The 17505-nt window shown below is 40.4% G+C and overlaps 1 protein-coding gene across 2 annotated transcripts in view; it reads left to right on the forward strand.

Moving 5' to 3' along the window:
• The first annotated feature begins 2753 nt into the window (after positions 1–2753).
• Positions 2754–17505, forward strand: part of REL (REL proto-oncogene, NF-kB subunit) — a 36547-nt gene continuing 21795 nt past the window's right edge. For both annotated transcript variants that reach the window (XM_054728481.1, XM_054728482.1), the window contains exons 1-3: positions 2754–3066; positions 12915–13057; positions 15275–15423. In XM_054728481.1, the coding sequence (XP_054584456.1) occupies positions 3057–3066; positions 12915–13057; positions 15275–15423 (302 nt within the window). In that variant the 5' untranslated portion in view covers positions 2754–3056. The remainder of the gene's footprint in view (positions 3067–12914; positions 13058–15274; positions 15424–17505) is intronic.

Here is a 17505-nt window from a genome sequence, read left to right on the forward strand (position 1 = left end):
CTCGCTCCGTGGCAGTAGCCATTTCTGTTGGGATTTATTTATCTTCTATAATTGAAACTTTGTAGCCTTGAGTGGAGGCCTGGGCTGGCCAGGGTGTGCGGAAAGCTTGGCTTCCTCCATCGCTGGGGAAACCCAAGCCTCCCTCCTGCTTTCTCAGTGGCTGCAGCCATCTTGGTTGGGTTAATTTGCATACTTGCTCCTGATTGACTGGTGGGCATGGCTTGTGGGTATAGCAGAGTGATGGTTAATTTGCATATTACTCTTTTATTAGATAGGATGTTGATACTGCAGTTGTCAGTGAAAGCCTTGGCCTAATATCACTCCACATCCCCCTCCAGCTATTGCTCCATTTCTGTTTTCTTTAACCCTCTGAATAGTTGTCTACACTCATGGTTTCCATCACTCTCTTCTCAATCTCCTTCAATTCAACTTTCATCCCCACCATTCCACTGATATGACTCTTATCAAGGTCATTAGCGATCTTCATCTTGCCAAATCCAAGGTCATTTCTTTATTCTCATCTTTTTCAATTTCTCAGCATCATTTAACACAGCTGACCACTTCCATTCTTTTTGAAACATTCTCTGGGACACAGTCTATTGGTTTTCCTTCTACTTCACTGGCAGCTCCTTCTTCTCTAACAGTCCCCTAAGACTTGACGGATCCTAGGGCTCTTTTTAAATTTTTTTCTCTATCTGCATTTTCTTTAGGTGAAATGCTGCTGACTCCCAAGTCTGTATTCCTAGCCCTGTCCTCTCCCATTAGCTTTAGTTCTGCATATTCAACTGTCTACTGAGGTCTCTAATAGACATCTGTAATATAATATCTGATTTTTCCTCTCAAATTCTTCATCTTTTTCTTCCTTTTTACCTGGTTGTGCAGACCAAAAATATGGGAATTTCCAATTCCATTTTTCCTTTCCCACATCCAATCCATTACCTAGTACTTCTGGCTCTGCTACCACAGTATCTTACTAAATCTGACTTCTTTTCACCATCTCCCCAAAACAGTCATCGAAACACCACTTTTACTTCTCAGACTACTCCAAGATTTCTTAACTGCTTTGCCTTCATTCTTGCCTGTAGTGTATGCTAACAATTTAACACGTCAGTCAGAGAGAACATCTCTAAATATAATCGTAAGTCAACCACACGCTTAAAAACTCTCAATAGCTTTCTGTGCAAAACTGGAATAAAATCCATCCTCCTGACCAAGTGAGATTTCTTCTTTGTCTTTACAATCTCTTTAGTGTATTACAATATGGTTTAATGCTCATCAATAGTTTCCTTCTTTTGTACTTTTCTACATTTTGTGGAAGTAATATTTTGAGGTTGGTAGGAGATTCCCCACCCCCCCACCCCACCCTAGTTGGGTCCTCCAGTTCCCGCACTTGCATGGCAGGCTGATGTTCCCCATTCCCCCTCCTTATATTTAGACAGCAAGGGACAGTGGAAAGAGCATGGAGCTTTGGAATCAGACAACCCATTGTTGAAACTGTGCGTTTCTTTTTACCAACATTCCGAAGTAGGAACTTAATGTCTCTGAACCCCGATTGCCTCCTCTATAAAATGAGGATAACATTATGTTACAAATGAAATAAATGAGCTGACACACAGGTTCTTAGCACACGAAGGTAACAAAGTTATACTAGATTCCTTCAACACAACGATTTTCAACCTGTGTGCCCCAATGATTTTTTTCAACATGCCATACTTGACTATTTAATCAGGGTCACTGACATCTTTCTCCTTAGGCGGTCAGATTTTTAAAAATGCCAACATCCAACACAACAATAGCCATCTAGTGTTAATGAGTCAAAGTTATACCTATTTCATTTATTTATTTATTTTGGTAAGATGGGCAAAAAATACACTTTTTGGTGTGCCGCAGAATTTTAGCAATTAGTTTATGTGTCATAAAATGAAAACTATTGAAAATCACTGCTTTTAACACACTGTTTCCATTCACCCTTTCCTCCTGGGTATCTCTCTGTCCAACCCCAGGAGAGCTCTCATCTTGAGCACCCTGCGTAATGATGTAACAGTGTGGTGAACCTTAAGAAGTTTAAGAAGTTTTACTAGGTAAAGTTCGTAAAGTTAACTGAGCCTTCGCACTTGAGATATAAAGAGGGAAAGTCAGATGACGGAGGTCCCCAAGGCCAACACATGAATTACAAGTGACTGCGGACGACAGCCGCTCCCGCACTTCCCCTCCTGGGCGCCCCGCGACCGTAGCACAGCGCCGCCCGCAGGCGCGGGGGCGGAGATTTGCATGTGCGAAATCGGGAAGAGGGGGGGAACCACCCGGAGAAAACCCCGGGCCCTCGTTCCACCCGCCCGGGAGGGCCGGCCTCACTTCGCTGCCCGCCCCGCCCCGCCCCCCGCCCCCCCCCCCCCCCCAGGGCTCCGGGGCGGCCGGCCCTCTCCACGTCACTGTGCCCGCCTACTCGCTCCTGCGCTTGAAACCGCGCTCTTTAGAACAACCTGGAGGAGGGGGATTTCTCCGGGGCCGGCGCTTTCGCACGCTCGGGACCATCACTCCCGGCTCCAAGGCTTCCCTGCGCTCCCGACGGCTCCGCGCACCCCCTCCCCACACCCGCCCCCCGACCCGGTGCGAGTCCACCGCAGCTCCCCGGGTGGAAGCGGGGGCGGGGCGCGGGCGGGGCGGGGCGGGGCGGGGGCCGAGGAGTGCGGGTGCGCGCGCGCTCGCCGCGAGGTGGCCCGGCTCCTCCGCCCCCGGGGAGGCGGCGGCCAGGCGCCTACGTCAGCCGCGGGAAATCCCCTGCAGCCGGGCGCCGGCTCTCCAGCGGCAGGCGCTCGGCCCCGCGGCGCTTCGCCCCCTGGCTCCTGCACCCTGGACGGGCGACGCCGGGCGAGCCGCAGCGCGAGAGCTAAGGGGGTGGGAAGGTGTGAGCCGCAAACCAGAGGAGGGCGGGGAGGAGGAGGACGCCCCGGGGGTGGTCTCGGGGACAGAGGGGTCCCGCCGGCAGAGGACGGAGTGGCGGGCTGGCTGACGGCGGCTGCCTTCGGTCCGGACGCGCGGCGCGGAGCGGAGCCATGGCCTCCGGTGAGTGCGCCCGGCGCCGCGGGCCGGTCCGGGTCTGGGGGTGGGAGAGGAGCTCGTCCCGGGCCGGGCGGGGGGCGGGGGGGGGGGTGGGGGGGTCTTGCTGCTCAGCTTCGGGGAGCTCCGTTTTGATGGTGGAGCATTCTGACTTTAAAATCGCCGTATCTGGCGAATTGTCAGTCTTGTAAGAAACAAACAAACAAACAAACAAAAATGGTTCAGGGTTTGCGTGCGAAATCAAAGCCACGCTCTGTAACTTGATGCCATTCCAGTAGCCGGAACCTTAGAAATTCCCTACGAGTTGGCTTTAGAAGTTAGGAAGGGAATCATCTAAAGAAGAGGAGACGAAGAGTTCTCGTATTGAGAAAAAAAAAATTGATTTTGGAACGGTGGTTTTATGTTTTAGACTAGAAATGAGGAACCTCAGACCTCAGGAGAGCTTTGCGCGCTGTGTGTGTGTGTGTGTGTGTGTGTGTGTGTGTGTGTGTGTGTCAGCTCCTCCAGGGCTGAGAGGTGATGCTGCTGTGCTAACCGTTGCACACAATACGCGCCTTTAAAAGCCACCAGCGGCGTGGTAACCGGGCTTCCCGTGGAAAGGTTGCCTCGACAAAGTGGGCATTTTTATTTTATTTTTATTTTTTACAGTCCACGGCGCACCTTCTAGTTTACGGAGTTTTATTTTGTTTGTTTGTTCCTTTGGTTGGAAAGACGGGAACAGAGAATTTTTAGAATACCCACGGTTTACAGTAGGGCTGGGGATGAAAACCACTTTGTATTTATTACTTGTGTCAATATTCCTTTTTCAGTGAATAAATGCGTGCATCTCTCGCTTTGGGGGGGGGGGGGGGAAGGAACGGCTTAGAGGGCTCGGGAGGGAGTCTCGTCTGTGTAGCCATGGCTTAGGGCCGCCTGTCACCGAAGGGGAAGTAAACCCCCGTCGTCTGCGTTGGAGTTGGACCTTTCCAGGGTCCTGGGGAGGCTCCTGGGGGCTCCTTCCCGGCGGAGGGAGCGGCGTGAGCAGAGGCGGGGAGAGCCGGGGGGGTTCCCGGTGAACGCTGCCCTGGCGGCCGACGAGGGGCGCTTGTGGATGCCTGAGCCGCGTCCCCCCCAGTCCCCGGGACAGTCAGCCACCCCCAGCCGGGGACGGAGGGCGTCTGGCAGAGAAGAGGAAGTTGAAAGCTTAGAGGACTTTTTGAAAAAGGGCTGAGCAGAACACTGTCAGAGCTGCTGCTGCTGCCGCTTTAGGCTGAAAAGGAAATCGGGGCGGTTCACAGGACGCTTGATTTCAGTTTGTGTGTGTGTGTGGTTTAAAATACTTCAACTTTCTCTTGACCCACTTCACTGACCCTCAACCTTTCAGGTAGTCTTGTAAGTGGATACATTCCAAGTGTGTTTAGATGAAAAAGTGCAAAGATGACTTGAAGGAGCAGGCGAATTTATTGGTGATGGGGGCTTGTGTGAAGGGAGTAGAGAATGGCGAGCGTTTATACATTCAGCCAGAAAAGGTCAGCCTGCTGGCAGTTGAACCAAACTTCATTAATATATGGCATGAATGCAGTACTTCTAATTCTTTCAAAAGAGAGAGAAAAATAATGAACCACATAGAGAAAGAGTATTGTGAAACCCACACCATTTAAAAATGTGATACAGTTTGAACTTGTTTAATGACATTCTATTTTGTGCTGTTTATGAGGACTGATTCCCTGAATTGAAGGGGAAATTTTTTTTTTTTAAGGAGTGGAAAGTTGTAGAATAACTATCACAAGTTATTTAAATTATAATTCAGTTGTTTGAAAATTGCTAAGCAAATTTTTAAAAAGGAGTTTGGGTGGACTTAAGCAGTTGTAAAGACTTTGGAGAGTTACTAAATTATAAATTCGCATCCTGTTTCGAAACAGTAATTTAACCTAATTACACACAAAAAAAGTTGTGCTAAATTAGTTTATCGTCGTCTAGTTTAGATTCCGTTTGTAGTAAGGTAGTATTAAAACCTCAGAAGGTATTTTTATTGATTACCAAACCTTAACCATTTCTTCATTTCTCCCGGATGTCATATGTAAATAGGTGTGTGTAGTTGAATCTGTGATCTGTATAACGTAAAAAGTAACATCAGAATCTCATAAGCAAATTCTGTAAGTACCATGAGTAACTGGGCTCTGATATATGTATATTTTATATAAATTCTAAATTTTGTTCAGGTAAATTATCATATTATTTAGAATTTCACAGTTTGTGTTCTATTAAGTTGTCTTTTTAAATTACACCTTGATTCCAGTCTTTTGACATGATTAATTAGAGTAGGCATTGTAAAAAAAAAATGCTCCCATACCCATTAGGCCATCATTACTCTTGTGTATTTAAATAAAATTAGCTATTTTAAGTCTGAATTTAAAGCTTCCCATTGTTCCATTGAAAAGTATAAAATGTTCTTGTGTGTACATTAGCAGCTCTGTTTACTAATAAACAGTACTGTCTTTGGTAAAATGTTTTAAAATTTAGATAATTTATTTTTATTATCAGTTTTCTTTAATATATAGTTCTACTATGTCACATAGGAAGTACACGAAGAATTTGTTTTTGTTAACGACACACTACTTCCCACCTCTGTCTATAGTGTAAATTTCAAGAGAACTATTTCTCTTGAGTAAGGACGAGGAATGTAAGTATGTGGTGCAATTTAAATTTTTAATGGTAGAGCTGCAAGCTGATAGCTAAAGCAAATGACTTATTTTAAAAAATAAAAGACTACATAGAAATATGAAGGCTGTTTCAGAAATGCAACACATGAAAATATAGAGATAACAGTAATATAAAGGAATGAAGGTGATATATGGTAGGCATAGAGTAAAGGGAATGAGTGAATGAAATGACTAGTGAGGAGTCAGATCATGAATCATTTTGGGAACACGTGAAGTGTGTGTGTGTTTTTTTATCTCAAATACGATTTAAGGGACTCGGCATTCCTTTTATTCCATCTTTTTCTCATCTGTTCTCTGCAAATGATTGGGGTTGTAGGTACACGACCTAAGTAACTGAATGAAATGTACTTTTTTTTTTATACCAAAGGAAATTACTGTAAGCAAGATATAATGTACAACAAAAGAAATATTGAAAAAATGATAAATCCCAAGGATTTTTTATTTATTAAAAGAAAGCTCTTTTTATTTTCCAAGGGTCCAAGTTTGGATGTCAGAAATCTAGACACGATAGAGAGAAAAAATATTAAATGGGAATGTATAGGGATATTTTTTATTATATATTTTAAACAATTTATTTTTGTTTTACCACTGTGTATATCATTCATATAACCGCCCCCCCAAAAAAAACAAAAACAAAAAAAACCCACCTCCTATAAATTAGCGGGAAAATGTTTTTCCATTTTTGAAAAATGATCATTAACATCCTGTGGGATATACTTATACAGAAAATATATTTTAAATTCATATTTAAATGAGCATCCTGTAATTTTTATTTTTAAATCTGGTGATCTTAGTCAAAACAAATGATTTGGCCCTGCCATCTATTCTTCATTTAGTTAAATACCTGAAAGATCTAGGACAGATTTTAAATATTTCTCTACTTTTTCACCCTGGAAGTTAATTTTTTTCCCCAATCCTTATTTTTTTACCCCCACGACAATGAAGTCTCCAGCAGTAGACTCTCTGTTGTCAAAATCTTTTATTTAACTTGTAATGCATACATCAGTCAAATACTCATCTAAAAATTCCCCTTGCTTGGGTTATTAAGACCCAATTGAGAATCAGCCTGATATGTTGAAATAAACCTGGACTTTAGCCTATGATGAACCTGAATGGGTTTTTATTCCATTTCTACCACTCTGTGATATAAAAATGGGAATAATTACTGCTGAGTCTTGTGAGGAGCAAATGTGATCATGAATGCCCATGATCACAATTTTTTGTAGTGGAGCAGTTTGGGGACTCAAAACTGTAGGAAAAGAGACTACTAGAGGCCCTTGGCACTTACTATTTAAGCATCTGATGATTCTAGAATGTTGTGAAACCATAGAACCAATATTCATAGACTAGATCAGGTGCTAGATAGATAACATATCTAATATCCTATATAATAAAAGGCTAATATGCAAATTGTCCCCACGGGAGTTCAACCAACTGGGAGTTCAACCACTCGCTATGATGTGCACTGACCACCAGGGGGCAGCACAGGATGAAGGAAGGTCCCTGCTGACAGCAGGCATCCGGGGGAAGGAAGGCCCTGGCCAGCAGCCAGAAGGCCCCGATCGGCCCTGATCGCCGGCCAGGCCTTGGGAACAAGTTTCGTGCCCCGGGCCTTTAGTTAATATATAAGAGAGGAATGCCCATTTACTTTTAAAACATTTGAAATCGTTTTGTGTACATTTAAACTAGGGGAATAGAATTTGACAGTGATGTTTGGACTCAGTGTATTTTTTCTCCTTTGTCCACTTAAATGATAGTAAGCATTCTGGGGGGGAAAATAAATCTAAAATTGTTTAGTAGATAAATCATGTGTTCCTTTGCCAAGTTGATGGATATAGCTTATCCTCTATTGTATTTCTCTTGCACCTTCCATGTTAGTCTTTTTCCTTCCTTATGGGAATAGGCTTAAGTTTTCTTTGCCCCTTTGTTAATTGCATGCAATTCTAGCTATTAAAGAAGTGGTAACTCTAAATTTTGATGATAACAAGGAAGAAACAGAAAAAGTCACCCGCGTTCTAGGGTAAAGAAGATCATCACCATGATTCAGTTGGGTTCCTAGGTTGAAGGAAAGAAGAATAGTTATTATTTTCTTTTTCTTCAAAGTGAGTAGAGGTGATATTTGGAAAAGTATATATTGTTAGCTCCATTTGCTCCTTTGGGTCTCTGTCATCCAGTACCCCTGTGACGGAGATGCAGGCTGTAGTTAATTATTCTCAACTGTGGTGTTGACACATTGGTGTATTATAATCATGTGTGTGCTGTATTTAAGAAATGTTTTTGATGATCGTTAAAATATTAATTTTGCAAACGATTTGCTTCTTTAAATAGATCAGAGCGATTAAAGGCTATCCTTAGAGTAATGTTTCCTCCCCTCCGCTTGCATTTGGATAAGCTTTTTAGAGTGGGAGGAAGGGAAAGAGCAGTTACAAGCAGTCAGAATTCTTCTGCTAGTTGATCTATCACCCAGCCTATACTTGTGTGTGAATTTTTGGATTACTTCTCCAGATACGTGCATCATTGTTTCCACTTCTTTATGTTCCAGGGCAATGGTTCTTAGTCAGGAATGTGTTAGAATTACTTGGGAGGCTTTTTCAGGAACATGTCTGGGCTTTAGATGGATCTCTGTTTCTGTTCAGCAGACCTCAGGTGGGGCCAGGGAATGTGTATGTTTTGAAAGCTACCTAGGTGATTGCGATACACAACCCCAGGATGAACTCTGTTCCAGGAATATCATTGGACCTAAATATGCACCTGCCTGTAGCAAGATGCATATCTTCTTAACCTAAATTGCGTTTATTTTAGGTTATTTGCTGTGTCAGTTATTGTGAATTTATCTTCAGCTGCTTTTATGCTTATTGTTGGTATCTCAGCTGACATATTTACTAATGTCATTCATAATTTCATATAATTTTGAGCTTTAGTTTTATCTATAAAATGGGATGATAATTTCTGTTTTATGAAGAATAAAGTTAAAATCATATGAGAAATGATTAAAGACAGTGTTGTAATTACTATAATTAATTTTTTTTCACTGTATAATTAATGCTGGTTCCCAATTCTAGCTATACAGTTTTAGTTTATAATGTGTCTTTCTGAAAGTTGATTCATTTTTAACTTTTATTTCAGTTTAATTTCTTTTTTTTATCTTACAAATTCATACTTTGTTAGGTAGGCACTGTGTTTTAAAATAGCACTTTTTGCATATGTGCAGGTCAGACCATAAATAAACCTTGCAAACATTTTGGCTATATTTCAAATGTTATTCTGCTCTGTATTGGCTTTTTAGAATATTCAAAATATAGGGGTCAATCCCAGTTTATTAATTTAAAAAAAAAGTACAGTAATCAATTTGTTTGGAACCAATTTTGAAGACTTTTCAGTGCTTTTCACAACTTTAGTGATTTGAGATAGTAGTATGAGTTGAGTACTCATTTTCCTTGCAATTTCCTGATTTATATTCAAAACAGGGAATTGAGGAAGGAAGTAATTGGGGTACTGACACATGATATAAATGATTTATAGCTGGAAGTTTTTTAAAAACATAAATACTTATAAAGAAATCGGAATATAAGTGGATATGAGGAGTATGAAGATGTAGACATTCTAGTACAAACAAAGCACTATTTTTTTCCATAGTAGGTGGAGCCTATTGAAGAAAACCTGATTAATCACGAATGCCTAACTTACACAATGAAAAAGATCTTTAGATGTTTATTCATTCACTCAACAGATATTTACTGAATATCTGTGTGCAAGACACCAAGGAGTAAGACACAATTCCTGCCTTCAAGTAATAAAACAAGTAGCTTTCTTTCAAGTAGAAATAGTAAGTCTTCCCTAAATTATAGTTATTTGGAATAATTGCCATAAACAAAAATACTATGGTAGTTTAGAGTAGGGAAGATTATTTCCAACTTGAGGAATGTAGAATATTACAATAAACTCTGGTTGTTGGTAAGACTTTTTACCAATAAAGAGCTTCTACAATAGGAAGAACAGAGTTCAAGGTGTTGTTTTTTTTTAAGTACTTGATGTTATATAACTAATAGGTCATTTTTATAATTTAAAAAATCTTTTTAAAATGTTTTATTTAGTTTTGAACAGCTGCGTTCCTGTTCTCTTGTGTATAGACGTCTTCATAAACTCTTTCTAGTTTAAGGAAGTGTTGTGTAACCAATGAAATATTTGAATTCTCATTTTGAGCTTAGCATTTTTGTTCACACTCCTTCCCCAATCGTTAGCCACTTACTTACCCTTAATGATGTCATTCTGTATCAACTTCCCACCAAGACAACCTTTCAATAAGTAGTGGGCAGGGATTTATTTGACCTTTAGTTCAACCACATAAATGATTTTATGATATCACTTAAAAAAATTTTTTTTAATCTTTTAAGTTGAGTATTTTGAGTTATTGTAAGGAAAATGTATTTCCCTTTAAATATTCCTACAAGGATAAATCAGCATGTGAGATATTTGAAACTGAAATGTGAATTGGAATTACTTGAAATATACAAAAATATATAAGGATATGAAATTATGAAATACCTGCATGCCTACATTTTTTTTTCCAGTAAAATTGAAATAAGTATTATGAACTTGATTAGGTTAAATTCTTTTTGTTTTTTTCTGGATCTTTGTCTTTTGAATAAACAAATAGGTAGTAGAGTCAAACACAAGAAGCCTGATCCAAACAGAGTAAAATGAAAGGTGACAGTAATACTTTATTCAGTAACCCAACGTAGAAACTATGAAGCCATCAGTGATTCTTTTTCTTTCTTTCTTTTTTATATATTAATTTTTATTGATTTCAGAGAGAGGAGGGGAGAGAGAGAAATGTCGATGAGAGAGAATCAGTGATTGGCTGCCTCCTGCATGCCCCCTACTGGAGATCGAGTCCACTACCCAGGCATGTGCCCTGACCTGAATCCAACCCAGGACCCTTCAAATCCACAGGCCGACGCTCCATCCACTGAGCCAAACCAGCTGGGGCAAGGATTCTTTTTCTTAACCCTAATGTTCAGTCAGTCACCAAGTACTGTCAATTTTATCTTTTACATAATCCTTCATTTCTGTTATTACTACCGTGTTTCAGACATACTCTCATCATTACTCATATTATTGTAACAGCCTCTAAAACTGATCAACTTGCTTTCTCTTTTCAGTCTGTTTATTGCCACCAGAATTCCTATTTGAAAATTCCAATCTGATCATGTGATTTCCCTGCATAAGATCATTCCACTGATTGACACTTCGGAGAATGAAATCCAGATCCCCAAATGCACTCTGGCTTTTGGTTCTCGTTCTAAGCAAGGGAAAAGCACCCGATTCCCATCAGGGCTGTTTTGGTGATTCTTGAAATCTCCCCTTCCATTGAGGCTGTATCTTCTATACTGGTACACCTTTGGACACACAGCTTCCTTTTCTTAGATTGCCTACCTGTTCCCCTTCCCCCTCCCTCTCCACCTTTTTGCTTCATCAGCTCCTATTTTCCTGTGTGCTTTTTGCCTCGCTGTCCTATAAAACCCTTGAAAGTAGCAGTTGTGATCCCATCATGGTATCACTACAAATCGTTGTTTTAAGAAAGCACCTGAAATAACCGACACTATTACTACTACTTGTCGTATTTGAGACACTTGGTCAGAACTTAACACTTTATGTCTAGTCCTCACAACAACCCACTGGGGCAGAACTGTTGTAATTAGCTCCATTTTATGCAGTGGGAGAGTTAAGGAACTTAATAACCTTTACAAGGTTGTCATTGTTAAGATTTAGCTGGGTGGGATTCGAAGGCTTCTTCCTTTGAATCCGTAATGCACGAAGACCCACTGTGTTCCCTTTCTGAAGATTTGTTTGCATTCTCACACGGAATAAACCTATAGTATATATAATAAAAAAAGGATGTCTAATTTTAGTATAAAGGCTACTGAAGTGATCACACAGAAGTGGATATCTAATTGAGGCAACTAACCAAAGTGATTGAGGAAGGATTTTCCACTGATGGAAGTTCTCTTCACGTGTCTGAAACAAAGACACATTGCTACATATTCTATTTGTAAGCACACTTGAGTGTCTTTAGTGAACTCTCTAAAAATATATATACCTTACCCGCCCCCCCCCCTGCGCCTTATTTGAGGCGGGTAAGGTATATATATTTTTAGAGAGCTTTATTGACATATATTACATTGCACTTGGTTAAAGTATGCATTCTGGTGTTTGTTTTTTAATAATTTTTTTGTAAGTATTACATATGGCCCCTTTTTTTGTTCTGGTAAGTTTTGATATATGTACAGCCTTGAAATCATGGCTTCCAATTATCATAATTAGCATGCCTATTTCCCCCCCACTCAAACTCCCAATCTGCGTTCTGACATTATAGATTATTTTACATATTCTAGAGTTTTATATGTATGGAATCATACAGCATGTGCTCTTCAAGCCTGGCTTTCGCTCAGCATAATTATTTTGAGATTCATCTGTCGTGTTTATCAGTAGTTCATTCTAAAGTTGCATATTTTGAATTGTATTTGTTATAGAAATAATTATTTTCTTTTCCTTCATGGTATCTTATACTTTAGAAGAGGCTGATTGAAGATTATGTTCAGCCTGAAGCCCCTTCTGGAACTTGTTTTGATAGACTCTTGTAAAAGTCCACTGACTGCAAGGATTTTAGATGCATTTACATTTCCAATGAGTAGTTTTTTTAGTCCACTATTAAGAGTCTGGGGTAAAATCAAGCTGTTAAACTCACTTTTGGAGTAAAACATTGTACTTCTGAAGATTTTCTTCTTGACTCTTCTGGGGGAACCTTGGGAGAAAGAAACCCTTCCGCTTGGTCTCATGTGAGAAGTGGGTATCCCCAAAGTGGCTATCTCAGAACTTCACATTGGCATTAACTCTAGATATTAAGGGATAAAGTGCTAACCAATCAATATAATTTGAATGACATGTGTTAACTCTATTTGGAGCTCAATTTGAACGGGAGAAAAAGGTGTATTTGCCACCCGATCTTAGATAATAACATTTTAACCTTGTTATTTAATTTGGGAGGGAAAATATTTTAGTCTGCTGTTTAAAAAAACAAAATGAAATGGTTAATAGCCATTATTATTGCTATTTGAATCTTACGCTCCCCCTCCTTTTTTTTAATTTCAGGTGGGTATAACCCATATATAGAGATCATTGAACAACCCAGGCAGCGGGGAATGCGTTTTCGATACAAATGTGAAGGGCGATCAGCAGGCAGCATTCCAGGGGAGCACAGCACAGACAACAACCGAACATACCCGTCTATCCAGGTAACAGACCATTCTCCTGTGTTGGTGTCTCACTCTTAGTTGCTTCATATTTTAGCTACAGCAGTTGCATTAAAGGCCCAGTTTCTTTACAGTCATTTCCATGGGTTTTTCTTCTTCTTTTTAACTAGAGGCCCGGTGCACGAAATTGTGCATGCGTAGGGTCCCTAGGCCTGGCCAGCGATCAGGGCCCATCTGTGGGCAGCTGGCAGGGCGATTGCTGGCCCCGCCCTCTGCCACCTCCCTCTGCGGGGCGACTGGCGGGGTGACCAGGGGCAGGGAGCTGGGGGAGGTGCCGCTGGCACCCGCCTTGGCTGGCCTGGGGCCTGCGGGCTGGGGGCAGATCCTGCGTTGAGCATCTGCCCCCTGGTGGTCAGTGCACGTCATAGCGACCAGTCATTCTGCCATTCAGTCGATTTGCATATTAGGCTTTTATTATATAGGATTGATTTCTACTAAATAGCTATCTAGGGTCATTTCTTAGCTATAGTATGGATTCTGTATCCCTGCTGATAGTTATGTTTGTGTGTTAATCTAAGTAGAGTGATTCACAGTGCTTAGTACACATTGGCAGCTTTTGGGTGATGATTCCTTTCATGAAACACAGAGCTAATGAGGAAAAAGCATTCTCTCCTTCCAGCAGTGAGCAAAATCATTCTGTAGATTAAAGACATGGATTTGGGAACCCAGTCAGAATTCTTTCTACAATCATTTGGCTAAACTAGGTTCTGTGGGAAAGGAGAATGAACATTTTTGCCTCCTTTTTCCTTGCCTTTATTGCCTACCCCTGATACTCTGGGTTTCATTGACTGATTTGAAATATAGTCATTTTCTAAATAGTTTTTTATGTTAGCATAAGTTTTAAAAGTAGTTTTTGATCCAAAATGACTTTGATAGTATACTCTACTTATAAAATATACTATATTTCATTTTATTTTTAATGAATTTTTAGCCTTTCAATGCCAATTAAAAACTTGAATGGCAGAGTGGATTTTGAAAAGTGTTTAGTCTTTCGTCAACAGATGTTAATTCACTGTTTCATAACTAAATTATTTACAAAGGTTATTCTATTGAACTTAAGGGGAAGGCTAAATTATAGAATAAAGCAATGGCAAAATTATTGAATTCTAAGATCCTAATATTTGTCACTTTTTTGGAAGCAATATGGATTTGAGTTATTTAAATCCTTTTGTTTAAATGTTAAAGTGAGAGAAATGCTACTAAAAGGTAGCATTCCATAATTCAGCTTATTCTGTACATTTTTGAAAATATTTCTAAGATCCTGTAGGTTCTGAACCCTTTACACATCTTGAGTTTTACATCAGCCTATATTACAGTTTTAAGTGGTTACTGTCTCTTTTATTCAGAAAGTCAATAAATACTTCCTGGTTGCTTTTCAAATTAAGTTTAAATTCAGGATTATGAATTTTAGTGTCCTGTTACATGTAAAGCTACCCATTATTACGGAACTGCTTTGCTCCTTTGTCGTAAGCTGGATTTTATATTCCCTGCTTTGTATTTGCAAACTTTTTAGTTTCCAAACTAAACATTCTCTTCCTCCCCATGCTCAGAAAATCCTCTTTCCATGTTTAACTCTCCTCTTTATTCTCAATGTCCTAGATGTACTTACTGTGTGAAAACAATTTTGTGAAACTCAACTTGATTTTTGCGGGCTGGCAGGGGAGGGCAGTTAGGGGCAATTGGGATGGCAGGGAGTAGTTAGGCGTCGATCAGGCTGGCAGGGGATTGGTTAGAGGGTGATCAGGCTGGCAGGCAGAAGCGGTTAGGGGCAATCAGGCAGGCAGGCAGGCAGGCAGGCGAGCGGTTAGGAACCATCAATCCTGGATCCCGGTGGGATCGGGCCTAAATGGGCAGTCAGACATCCCTCTAGGGATCCCAGATTGGAGAGGATGCAGGCTGGGCTGAAGGACACACACCCCCATGCATGAATTTCGTGTACCGGGCCTCTAGTTTTGGTATAATTTTACTTGTTTTTAAAAGGAAAATAAGCAGAATCAGATATGGCCAATTGAAATTAATATGCCAAGGAGCTGAGAGGTAAATTCTTCCCTACTGGTATTCTTGGCAAGTTTCATCCAAACTGCAGTTGCCAGCCAACTGGATACAGTACTAGCTACATTTTATAAATTGAACCCTCATTTAGTAGAATAGTTCTTCATGAGGAATATTTATGGATCATTTATTTCCCTCTTTTTTCAGATTATGAACTGTTACGGAAAAGGAAAAGTGAGAATTACATTAGTAACAAAGAATGACCCATTTAAACCTCATCCTCATGATTTAGTAGGAAAAGACTGCAGAGATGGCTACTATGAAGCAGAATTTGGACAAGAACGCAGGCCTTTATTGTAAGTATACAATCACAGACATCTTCAGGAATCAGACAAGGATGGGATGTTTTGTCTCCTATCTGTGTACATCTGATATTTTTTAGCAGAATAAACTAATTCCTCATTCTACTTCTATTTATATGGTGTACATTTAAATTTTCTTACCATTTACATTAGAAGTATCCTTTTAGCCCTAGCTGGTTTGGCTCAGTGGATAGAGTGTTGGCCTGTGGACCGAAGGGTCCTGGGTTCTATTCCGGTCAAGGACACATGCCTGGGTTGCAGGCTTGATCCCCAGTAGGGGACATGTAGGAGGCAGCTGATCAATGATTCTCTCTCATCATTGATGTTTCTCTTTCCCTTCCTCTCTGAAATCAATAAAAAAGTACATATTTTGAAAATTGTGTATCACTGTGTTGGTGAGGCTGCCAGAAGAGGGGTCCATTCATTCTGTTGGTGAGAGAGTAAATAAAACCTTTCTGGTAGGCAATTTAACAACCATATAGCAAAAGTCTGAAAAATATGAATGTCTCTTGAACTAGCAATTCTACCAGGAACTTATCCTCAGAAACAATTAAGCATGCTTAGACACTTAGCTATGGTGATGTTCATTGCAGCTCTGTAATGACAAAAGTTAGAAGCAATCCAAATAATAAACAAAGGAGGTTTAGTTAAATAAACTGGTACATCCATGCAATGTACTTCTATGTAACCTTAAAAATAACATTGAAATATGTCTTTGTATAGAAAGATTCACAATATGCTAGGTAAATAGGTTTAAAACAATATGTGAAAAATATTTTTAAAGTAAATGTGTATGTTACCGTGGTAGTATATACACTAAGGTATTAATAGTAGTTGTTTCTGGGTGGGTACATTGTGGGGTTTCATGTTTTTCTTTTAACTTGTTTTTACTTTATAATTCACTAGCGTTCTCGTTGCAGGAAAAATCCTGCAATAGGGTTTCCTGCTGCACTCTACCCTGCACCGCCTCTGCTCCTCCCTTGTCCCCCGGCCCCCCTTCTCTGCCAGCCCGCCCTGCTCTCCTTCCTTCTCCCCCGGCCCTGCCTCCACTCCTCCCTTGTCCCCCGGCCCGCCTTCTCCCCCGGCCCCACCTCCGCTCCTCCCTTCTCCTCCCCCCGGCTTGCTTGCTTCTCTGCAGCTTTGCTCCCTTCAGCATCTCTTGGCTTCTTTCTAAGCTGTCTTGATATGCAAATTAGCCACCATCTTTGTTGGGGTAATTTCCATACTCGTCCTGGTTGGTTGATGGGCGTGGCGTGGCTAGTGGGCATGGCTTGGAGGTAGCAAAGGTGCAGTCAATTTGCATATTTGTCTATTATTAGGGTTTTTTCTAATGAACATGCATTGAGTTTGGGGGAAAATGAAACTAACAGGAAAAAAATAGTAGCTTCCTTAAATATTAGTAGTAACCATTTAGAAAATATACTTATATATTAGTAGTAGCCATTTAGAAAGTATACTTGAAAATAGTTTTCTTACAATAAGAACACAAAACATAAAATATCTAGTAATAAAACTTGGCAAGAAACATTTCCTATTTCTATTTTTGACCTCCCAATAGCATTTTACACTGTAGATCACTCCTTCCTAAACATTCTGATTCCTTGATTTCTGTGAGAACAAACTCTCCTGTTTTTCTACTTTTCTGGCTATTCCTTCTCAATTTTACAGGCAGTTAAATTTTTGGACTACCTTAATTATACCCAGTAATTCCCAATAGTGCCCTGTATGGCTGTTCTGCCTCTCTCCCCAATCCAAGATCCCATTAAGGATCACACATTATATTTAGTTGTCATGCTTATTTAGTCTCCTTTAATTTAGAGCAGTTCCCAGCCTTTTTTCATCTTTCATGATGTTAACATTTTTGAAACGTCTAGGCTGTTTTGAAGATTGTTGTTCAATATGGATTAGTCTGAATGGTTGCTCATGATTATATCCATGTTCCCATGAATAGCATGAATAATATTTTCATGTTAATATGAAACATTTTGGACAAGGAATCTACAGAGGTGATGCTGTATTATTCTCAAAGTATCTCTTCAGGAGGCGTGATAATAGTTTTTCCCACTTGTGGTATCA

This window comes from Eptesicus fuscus, chromosome 16 (assembly GCF_027574615.1).
Source record: "Eptesicus fuscus isolate TK198812 chromosome 16, DD_ASM_mEF_20220401, whole genome shotgun sequence".
NCBI lineage: Eukaryota > Metazoa > Chordata > Mammalia > Chiroptera > Vespertilionidae > Eptesicus > Eptesicus fuscus.